Source organism: Neophocaena asiaeorientalis, unplaced genomic scaffold, assembly GCF_003031525.2.
Source record: "Neophocaena asiaeorientalis asiaeorientalis breed wild unplaced genomic scaffold, Neophocaena_asiaeorientalis_V1.1 scaffold424, whole genome shotgun sequence".
NCBI classification, from domain to species: Eukaryota; Metazoa; Chordata; class Mammalia; order Artiodactyla; family Phocoenidae; genus Neophocaena; species Neophocaena asiaeorientalis.
Window position 1 is genome coordinate 3,497,310 of NW_020174430.1, and position 10,985 is coordinate 3,508,294.

General features: G+C 55.7%; 1 protein-coding gene across 1 annotated transcript in view; it reads right to left on the reverse strand.

The window, feature by feature from the left end:
* Positions 1–697: 697 nt before the first annotated feature.
* IGSF9B (immunoglobulin superfamily member 9B) overlaps positions 698–10,985 on the reverse strand; it is a 42,611-nt gene continuing 32,323 nt past the window's right edge. Inside the window, exons 20-21 of the mRNA XM_024756879.1 lie at positions 3,840–3,961; positions 698–919 (exon numbers count right to left, since the gene is read on the reverse strand). Coding sequence (XP_024612647.1) covers positions 711–919; positions 3,840–3,961 — 331 coding nt within the window. The 3' untranslated portion in view covers positions 698–710. The remainder of the gene's footprint in view (positions 920–3,839; positions 3,962–10,985) is intronic.

A 10,985-nucleotide genomic window follows, 5' to 3' on the forward strand; every position in this document is an offset into this window, starting at 1 on the left:
TCTGAATGGGAGAAGGTCAAGACAAACGGGGAATTCAGCTGAGAAGGCATGAATCCCACTTCAGAAGGACTCACTCCCGAGACAGAGACACCAGGGCCCCGCGAGCCCCTCACAAAGCCCACGTGCCAGCTGCCCTCTCCCTCCTCCTTCCATTGACCACAGAAGTAAACAGCGTTTGCTTCCACGTACATATATATACATAAAGAAACCCACAAACTCCACACATACGCAGTTGCATCTATATCTATATATATGTAGAGTCTGGAAGATGGCAGGAAGTCCAGCCCTCTTTCAGGACTTGAGAAACTGAACAGAAGCAGACAGCAGTGAGAGCCATTGCTTCCTCTTTTGCACTCCAGAGATATTTGAGGAGGTGGGAAAAATCCATCCAGTGAAGAGGGGAAGGCGGGGGAGGAGGCATAGCTCTTCCTGTCCCCAGTTCACTTCCCGAGCTCTACGCACAGCCACGGCGGCCAGTCTGCCCTCAGCCCTCTCTGCTGGACACGAGGCCAGCAGGCCAGGATGCAGAGGAGACACCCGCTCAGGCCAGAGGGAGAACAAGCAGAACCAGGGTCTGAGCAGCCCTGGAAACCAGCGACCAGGCCACCCCTCCACTGGCAGGAGAGGACGAAGCCCCGCACACCCGTCGCCCGTGCCCACCCTTGCCCCTCGGCCAGCATCCTTGCCCAGGGGACGCTTAAGCTGTGGCATCACAGCAGAGTGGCGTGGCCAGGATCGTCATGCTCCACGCTGCTGAGAATTGCCGTCTGGTCTTCCGGAAGCTGGCGGTGGCACAAGTCTGAGAGTCGGGCAAAGGGGTCGGGCCGGGAATGTCTCTTCTTCCTCCGGAGGCAGACAGCTTCGTCGGGCCACAGGACCTGAGAGTTTGGAAGGTTCTGAGCCTGGGAGGCAGAACCATCTGAGGAGGAGCAGGTGAACACACACAGGAAAAGAGAAGACAGTGGTGAAAGGGAGAAGGCAGCCTCACACACCCAGCCGTCCTCTGCAGGGCACGGTGCCCGGCCTCTAGGGTCACACGCCGGAATCACCCAAGTGCAGGATGGGCAGCAGAGGAACCACGAAGGGCCAGTGCCCGGGGCCACCCCAAGTGCTGTCCTAGTGAGAGCCAGGAGGCAGGACGGCTGTGGCTGTACTTCCTGCAGATTCACAGCTCTAGCCAAGCAACATCTCTTTTTCATCTTCTATTTAATATTGAATATATTCAGTACCTTTTATCTCATATTTCTTCTATGTATCGATATTAAAGAAATATTCATACGTCTCTTTTAGTGCCTCCTGGGTACCAGGCATCATTCTAGGTACTGGGGTTGGGACTCAGCACACTTTTCCCCGCCACCGCCTCCCCCAGGCAGTGATGGGCATCACACAGATTTTATCCATACGCATTAGAGTCAGGTCTGGCCCACCCTGGACTGCCAGGGCCATCCCTCTGCCTTATGGTCCTTCTGGGGACACAGAGGTAAAGCCCTTGCATTCTAGAAGGTTATACTTCAATGTGGCAATGGGGAGGAAGAGACAAACTATAAAGACTTAAAAACTACAGACATAAAACCGTCAGATACTGCAAGTGCTACCAAGAAAGATAAAATAGGATCACTAGACGGCAAATGAACGAGGCACTGCTTCTACTCTGAAGGAGTAACACCGAGGCGAGTCTCGAATTATGAACCTTCCACAGACCTGGGGGAGAAGTGTTCCCACGGTGTGAAAGCCCCAGGCTGAGAGCAAGCGTGACCTGTTGACCGAAGGAAGGACGTCACGGTAACTCAGAGCGAGCAGAGTCGGTGAGGCAGGAAGGGCGGGCAGAAGTCTGTTCTGATTGCAGGGGGAAGGGAAGCTTCTGGAGGGTTTTAATCAGAAGCGTGTGTGTGCGTGTGCATGCGTGTACGTGTGTGCACACTCCCGGGACTTTCTAAAAATCACTCTGGTCGCTGCGTGAAAACACTGCAGGAGCCAGGACGGAGGCAGGAGGGCCAGAGAGGAGGCCGCTGCTCTGGGCAAGGTGAGAGATGGGAATGACTCGTAACTTAGCTTTAGCATTTGAGACAGAAAAAAGTGGTCAGATTCAGGATGTGTTTTAAAAGTTAAGTCAACAGATCTTACCAGATGGACTGGATGTAAGACGTGAAAGGAAGAGGGTCAAGGATGAAGTACCCTGAGCAACTGGGCAGGTAGGAGTGCCTTTTATGAAACTGGGAAAGAACCGAGAAGCACATCTGGATAATCAGTAACTCTATTTTGGACACGGAAAAGGCTTACAGGACATCCAGCTGCATGTGGAGCAGGCACCTGGAAATATGAGACTTGAGCTCATGGACAAGATCTGGGCTAAATACGGGGGGCATTTGCGAGTTGTGGACATATGACAGGAAACAGGACCGCTGCAACCAGAACAACAGAGAATATAGGCATCTCGTGGGACTTTTTTGAAAAAAAAAAATAATAATAGATAAATGATAGGTAGGTAGGTAGGTATGTAGATGGGTCTTAACCTGAAATGGGCTTAAATGGGTTGAAAATTCAGCTTTGGGCTCTAATTTCTCTCCCAAAACCTAAAAAAATTCATTTTCTTTCTCTCCACCTCAGTATTCCAACCTATAAACTAACAGGATAATAATACCACCTGAAGGCTAAGTGAGAACTAAGTGCTCACTGCCTCCCAAAGATTCAAGGGCCTCTGTGTATCACTCTTCCATAACCCAGCCTCTGCAGAAAGTTGCACTCTGGTAGATAAGAAAGACTGGCAAGGAAGCTGTGCAGTGGTCTTCCTGGACAGCCTGTCACAGCACTTCTAAAACCACTGGTAAAAAGAGAGCACGTGATAAATATTTTCTAAGTCTGAAAAACGGCTGAATTATTTTTGCACTATATTAGAAGCTACCTATCGCTGCTGGATAAACATCACACATTTCAGTAGTGGTGTCCTTTTCATGAAATATGGCAATTTCACTCTATCTCATGGAGAAAAGTCTGGCCAGCCCGCAGAGGCTGAGTCCATGCCACAGTGACCCCTTAACACTGAGTAGGACCCCAGAATTTCATGTCCAACCAGAGGCCTGAAATGATAAAGAGGAAATATTTAAGGAGATAGGGATATGTCCAAGGCATATGACAGAATGAGAAAGAAAAGTACTATTTATGTTGTTAAAAAATACAGGGGACTTCCCTGGTGGCACAGTAGTTGAGAATCCGCCTGCCATTGCAGGGGACATGGGTTCGATCCCTGGTCCGGGAAGATCCCACATGCCGCAGAGCAACTAAGCCTGTTCACCACAACTACTGAGCCTGCGCTCTGGAGCCTGGGAGCCACAACTACTAAGCCTGTGCGCCACAACTACTGAAGCCCACACACCTAGAGCCTGTGCTCCACAACGAAAAGCCACCATGATGAGAAGCCCGCACACCGCACTGAAGAGTAGCCCCCGCTCGCCGCAACTAGAGAAAGCCCGCGCACAGCAACAAAGATCCAACGCAGCCAAAAAATAAATAAATAATACACTGAAACAATGCCATGTTTTCTAAAGGCGTATGCACAGAAGGGTTCTGAACACACATACCCCCAAGAAGGATGGTTCCCAGGTTGGATGAAACAGAACTGGGAGGAGGATCTGAGACTTTTAACCTTACTTTTCTCATTTTTTGATATGAAAATTCTATTTGTGTATTACTTGACAATTAGTATTAAAGAGAAGCAAAGAACGAGATAAGCTGGAGGAGTCGATTGTGCAGAGAACCCAGGGCTGGGATCCTGAGCCAGACAAGCCCATAGTGGCAGGTCAGGGTGGGGAGAGAGGGGCAGGGTGCTTCTCGACATTTACCGGATCGTTTCTTTGACTTCGAGGAGCCCTTGGATGACTTTTTGGGCTTCTTTATCCGTTGGTATTTCAGAGCCTCCAGCCTCTCAGGTACAGCAGCATTCCCAGGAGCAGGTGGATGTGTCCTGGAAGGGACAATTGGAGAGGCACAGGTCAGCTCCCGGACGAGAGAGCTTTGGAAGAGGAGCTGGAAGAAAGCCAAGTAGCTGACCCAGAGGAGACAGAGCACAGCTCTACGGAGTCCCAGGTGCCCATGACCAGCTCCTTGACACCGGCCTTCCTGCTGCTCCTGGAAGAGAGAACCCCAATGGAGAGCTCCAGCAGTGGGAGGCCTGCTGCAGGTGGACACCAATCTGTAGAGCCATCAGATGGCCTAGGAAAGGGAGAGACAGGCTTTAATGGCGAACCCATCACACAGCACTCAAGCTGGGGCAAGGAAGTCGGAGAAGGAAGCAGCTGGGATGTCTGAAGTTTGTGGATCATCACAGTCAAGACCTTGAAATGAAAAGTAAAGGGGCAGATTAAAGGACCGAAAGAACAACCCCACCCCACTGACTGTCCTCCTCCGGGAAAGACAGGGCCGGGCCAGATGGGAACCCAATGCCCAGTGAAATCATCTCCTCCATCGCCAAGATTCAGGCAGAACCCCGGCAGCCAACAGCAACTAACAGTTGTCGTCCACCAACATTTCAGCAGCAGACTGGGTTCAGGCTTCGTCAGTCATGTGAGAGAACAGAAGAGGATGGAAGTGGATTGTGACGGTGAGAGTGTCCAAATCAGGCAGGCTTGCAAAGCCCTTGATATCCGCAGCAGGTATCCAGTGGATCCATATTTTAAGATTCGACAGAAAAACCAAGGTTATGGGAGAGGAGACCACCTACGTCAGCGTCTCTTTCTGCCCCAGTTGTCGAGTGGGTGTAGCCGTTTGCCTAACAGAGCAACTGCATGGTTAGGACAAAGGCAACAACTTAACTGGAGCCTGTGCTGCCCAGGTGACAAAGGGGCCCAAAGAGAGCTGAGAGGATGGACTGTCTGTGACAGTCTGCGCTTGCTGGAGAGAACTGTTCAAGGATCATAAAAGAAGAAAATCTAGAAGACATGGATCAATGCCATTTCTTCTCAAAGTAAGCCAAACTTGGACCCTGAGGAGCAAGGGGGGAAGAGGGAGACAGGTCGCTCTTTCTTTCCCTCCAGTGCTGGCATTAGCATGCCATCAGGGAAGCAGGGACACTCCAGGACCCTGGTGGATGGGGGCGAGTCACTCTCCCTCCATCCCCACACCTCCCTCTTCCACCTCCCTCACAATCAGTGGTGGGTAAATTCTGACAGGAAGGAGTAGACAGCCAAACCTGTGAGGGGAAAAAAAGTCCCCAGTGGTGAGCAAGCAATCCAAGGTTTAAAAAAAAGAAAGAGGGGTGGGAAGACTACAGCGCACCTCCCCAACATCAGATATCGCTGCAGGGATGAGAAAGAAAAACCCACAGACTAACTGTAGATAAGCCTCTGGTTCCTGGGGTTTCTTGCGCTAACTGACAGCGAAGCAACCTACATCTTCTTTGATGGATGCCATCATTCCAGCGTCCTTTAGTAGGTACAGCATGGAGAAGCTCCTCCCAAGTTCAGGTCAGAAACATTAATTTTCAACAGCCCCCTAAGAGCACAGAACTAAGAACCCAGCTACATGCACACACGGTCTCAGAGAGAAGGAGTCCAGCTCACCACTGGAGGTCGGGTCTTCACCCCGAAGACCTGCCTGCCAACTCCCCCTTCCTTCCTCTTTCACAAACCCCACAGCCTACCCATGGAGACCCTGCACAGCAGCAATAGGAAGGAAACTTGGGAGGCAGACAAAGGTTGGAGATGGCCAGGGCACGAGGGAGCATGACTTCCCAGAGCTGATGCAACGTCCTCACCCCCCGCTCATCCTGGACTAACTAAGGCTTCTTTCTTCGTGCTGCCTAAAAGGAAAAAGACATGAATCCACAGCTCAGTTCATCTGCCTCCTGGTCCTGGCCAGAGTCTTCCAAAAGGCCATACAGATGAATGGTGTACAGTCTGAGGAGGTGCATGGCAAGCAAGTGGACCCAGAGTCCAGTGAGCAAACAGCGCGATTCAGGGTGACCCTCTGAGCATGAGAGAAATGGGTACAGGGTGCCCCCGAAAACTCCTAGGGATGCTCCAAGCCAGCTGAAACTTCCAGGGACAACATTATTATTACAAGCAACCTATTACTACTATTACCACTTTTATCATACAGCATTTACTTACCACTTACCACGCCAGGCACTGATCTATGTTCCCTGCAATAACTTTCTTTAACCCTTACAACATCCCTAAGAGGCAAATACTGTATTGACCCCACTTTTCAGATGGAGAAACTGAAGTTAGTTTAGAGAGGTTAGGCAGTCTGTCTTATAATCCAGTTATCATGGGGTAAGAGCCAGGACTCTCAACATCAGATAAACTGCGTGTCCAACTTCTTCCTAAGGGAAACAGGTGCAGAAGCTACATGGAAGGAAAACACTGCTTTCGCATGCACCTGAGCAATCAGCCTGCCCTGCACGCGCTCGCTGCCACAGTCACTGACATCCTCTGCTTCAGTGGCAGAGCCAGAGAAGACAGACCAGGGAGGGCGAAAGCTGGCTGAAGTGATGCCCTGAGCAGCAACAATCCACTGAGTGGGGGAAGCCAATTTTCCCCTGTGAAGCAGCCAAGCTCCAGCTCTTCCAAGGCACCTGCTGTCCACCCGTTTTCGCGTTTGGCTTGGTGCTCAGGCTCAGATGCACGACAGGAGAAGGCTCCCCAAGGCACTGGAACACTCTCCCGGTACAGGAGGCAAAAGATAAAAGCAAGGGTCTGGGAGGACGGGAGGTACAGGGGAGGGGGCAAAATGGGTCTTTATATTCAGCTAATTATGTAGAAAAGTCACATGAAATGTGTCCCAGCAGACATCAAACCACCTCCCTTCTCTGGGAAGGGGGAAGGGGGGGCCACGTCCCCTATCAACACCAAGCCCTCCAGGGGACTTTCAGGTAATGGACTTTTGATGCCGATGACGTTCAGACAGTAGGAGGCTGGGTGAAGCAGCTCCATCCCATCCCTGGAACAAGGGCAGCAGGTAGTCCAGGGCTGACCCATGGGGTGCCCTCCAGGGAGGTGAGGCCGGAGTTCTCTTTCCAGTCAGCCCCAGTTCTTCCAGAACACGCAAGAATTCAGCAAACTTGGACCCCATCCCCCAGAAAGTACGAGCATTACTGGAAGGTGAAGTCCTGAAATTAAAGCCCAGGGGCTTCTCCGGACCGTGTTCCCCATGAACCCCAGTTCTCTGTCCCACAGGTGTTTCTTTGTGGTTCACACCTACCAAAGACAGCCTGAAACTGACCTTAACACTCTCTTTTTCTCTCTCTCACCTGTTATAAAATCCATACAAAATCCAAATCACAACGAGATAGCCCCAGAGGCCTTAGTGCCTATCTCTCTGCTCACCCAGAGCAGGGGAAGAAAGACACAGCCAGGTTCAAAAAGGCAAACCACAGGGCAGGACAGTCGAAATCCTCTGGACTTTTCCTGCCCTCCTGCCCCAAGAGCTGGCCGTTACCCCGGCGGCTGCCGTGCCCGGTGACGGGCAGAGCAGTGATGGAGGAGCACTTCCTTCCTGTCCTGAGCGGACACTCTGCCGTCTGACTACAGGACTGGGGTGGAGACCGAGGACACCCCCTCACATCCACGGTGTAGCCAGGACATGGGTGAACCCACCCTCTGCCACAGCACAGCCAGCCAGGAGCCCGGAGATCAGTGCCCACCACTGCGCCCACAGACAGCCCCCCTCTGGTGGGCCAAGTGTGTGGCCTCCGAACTCGGCAGAGGCTTTTACCAACGGGACCTCCTTCCCACGATTCACCCAGTAGAAGGGGCCCCAGCACGCTCCCAACCCACCTGCCTCGTGGAGGCCAAGGTCAGTATGAACAGGAAAGGGGATCAGAGGGGATGCAAGAACAGGGCCGCTACTGGTGTCAGACAGGGAACTGAGAGCCCCATCCACAAAGGGACAGGTCCGAGAAGGGAGCTGGGAGGAGGAGGAAAGGGGAGAGGAGGCGGGGCGGGGCGGGAGCAGAACAGGGGAGAGCGAAGGAAGTGGGAACAGAGCAAGGACACACGTGGACGAGACGAGTCACACCACCTCCAACGAGACCCAGCGGGGACACATGCAAAGGCAGTGTGAGAGTGGCACCCGAGAAGGAGCCTGGCTCCTGCAAGGGCCCAGCAGCCTCCACCCAGAGCTCTCGGCAGGCAGCACGGTGAGGGCCTGACTCCCCAAGTCTGGAGAGCTGGCCGGGCCAGGCGGAAACCACCCTGCGTCGCGCCCCTGGTTTCCTGGTTTACCACAGCAGTGAGAGGGCACCCAGCCCCCGGGTCTGGCAGGCGGGGACACCGGGGAGGGGGGTCACGAACCAGAACGGGGCCCGGACCCAGGCACTTTCCCGGAGTGGAGTGAGAGCTGGGCCTGGAGTCATCACTCCTCTGGGGGCAGCAGGGGGGTCACAACTGGGGGCAGGGAGGAGAGCAGGAAGGTGGAGGGTGGTCCCATCACTGTCACCCCGTTGGCCGCTCCTAACTACACTGTCCCTGGTCTCCCCGAGCTCATGGCTGCGGCGTGGCACCCGGCCAGCCTCACACAATCCCGCGACCTCTGGCTGCAGACACTCTCATGGCACGGCCGTCCTGTTTACGGGAGGCCATCCTTACGCCCAGAGGAGACCGATGGTCCTGAGTGAGGACCGTTAGCCCTCCTGCCGTCTCCAGGTGGGGAAGGGATGCAGAGACTTCAACCCGGGAAGCCAGAAGCGCCCAGAGGAGGCTCCCTCTCCCACCCGAGTGCCTGGTGCCTGCGTGTGCTTGTCGCCACAAGCACGGGCCTGGCGTCCACGGCAAAAGGAAGATCTTGTCAGCGGCCGTGAGACTGAGCAGGCCTCAGGGGACCACAAAAACCTCTCAGAGAGACTTGGCACCCCTCTGGTGTCAAGCTCCCGAGACCTCCACCTGGAAGGAGTCGCCCACATGGAGAGCAGAGCTGCCTTCTGCCCGGGGGCCTCTCCTCTCCTCCGGCGGAGCTCCTCCAAGACCCCTTCCCGGAGCGGTGGCCCCGGGACATCAGGAGTGGCTACTGCAGGGGCCTTGAGAGCAACGTGAGCCCGCGGGCGAGGTCCACGCCTCAGTCCTGTGACAGCCAACAGGCTGCAGAGCAGGCTCAGGAGTGGTGACCTGCCCCTGCCCTCAGAGGACGACAGGTGGCCTGGTCCTGAGAAGGACCTGGCTGGCGAGGAAGGGAGCAGGGCCGTAGCCCAGCTGCGTGCTCCTGGGAGGACTGAGCATCAGCAGGATCCCGAGAGGACAGTGAGGGAGCGGCCACCCCAGGGGGAGATCTGCACCAGGGGGGCTGAGGGAGGAAGGGGGTCTCTACGCCTGCTACTGGGGAAACCGGGCAGAAAGGGGCCGGTGCTCCGAGACACCACGTGCCCAGCCAGGTTTCCAAGGTGCAGAGGTGCAAAGCGCTCGTAGGCATTCTAGGCCCCTGAGGGTGCATGCAGGGCCCCAAGGGCTTCTGTGGGAAGCTCTGGGCAGCAGGATGGCGAGGTGTCTGAGTGCAAAAACTGCAGGGAGGCTCTGGGAGGGGCTCAGAAGCTGCAGCGAGGCAGTGCGAGCGAGGCCCGGCAGCCGTGGAGCAGCAGGGCGTGGGGACCCAGAAGCCACGCGCCATCGGGGCGGAGGCTGCCGCCCCACAGAGGGGTGAGGGCTGTGGTCTGGATTCCCCTATGGAGGAAGCGCTGGCCCTGCGGAAGCCCGTCCGCTGGTCCGCCCCCTGCCCACCCACCCAGCCGGAGCTCCCTTACCTATTGAGCTGAAGAGAGGCTTGTCTCGACAACACTGCCCAGATAGCTGAGATCAATCAGAAACAAAGCGGTTATCAACATGGGTGCGGGGAACCACCCACGCACACCCAGAGGGAAGGGGAGGAGCACGGGGACCAGAGAACCGACAAGCGAGGCCAGAGAATGGGGTGAGCAGTAAGGAGAGAGACAGAGACCCAGACGGCACGATGGGACGAAGCAGATGAGGGCTGCACAAAGCACAGACGACAGGGCACAGCCCCCCGCATCTCCTGCACAGACAGCACGCAGCTCTCCTCCACCTCCCGAGCTGCTCCCCACCTGAGCCGGGGTGGGAGGTGAGGCTTGTGCTTCCAGGTACCAGAGTGGGGGGGAGGGAAGGGGGCAAGGGAAGGGCGCTGGGCTCCCTCCTCTCGACCTCCTCCCGTCTGCCTACCACCAGGCCAGCCTCCTCTGGACTCTGCTCCCCTGCACAGGCGGCCACATCAAGAAGAGACCAAAGGACGGAACCGGGGCGGGGGTCAGGAGGGATGGGGGACTACGGACGGTGCAGACTCTTCCCAGCAAGTCGGGCCAACCCAAAGAGGATGGAGAAGGAAGAGAGACGGACAGAAGGACGGACTTGGGGAGGAAGTAGTGGGAGGAGGAGGGAGGAGAGCAGAAGAAAGACCAGAGAGAAAGAACACGGGCAGGCGTCCAGGCTGACTGGTACCTGGCACACCAGCTGCTACAGTTTACAGTGGGCTCCCCCAGGCCGGCTGATCGCAGGGGCTTGTCTGTCTGTCTGTCTGTCTGTCTGCAGCTCCCTGCGAGGCACACAGGTTGGGGTGGGGCGTGTGGCTCGGGCACACGGTTCAGAGGCCTGAGGTTTTGCTCCCAGCCTCCAGGACGCAGCCTCCAGGGAGGCTGGGGCGCCAGGTGGGGGCAGGAGGCGGCACTCACTAGGCTGCTAAGGGCAGGAGGGTGGGGACGGGAGCCTGGTGGTCCAGGGAAGTCAGGCCCCAGGGTCCTGCTATCGAGGAGGAGAGGCCGAGGAAGAAAAGGAGGCTGGATACAAGGTCTCTGGGCCAACCCTGGAACCGCCCAAAGCCAGGCTCACGGGGACGTGGTGGGCTCTCCACTCCAGAAGGCCCCGGGGGACCACTCATGGGGACACACCACACATCCCCTGGCCACGTCCTCTCCCCCGGCCCCCGGATGGCCTCCTGAGAGCTCTGGGCTGGATGGGGAAGATCCCTCATGCCCCTGGCAGGGTACCTGG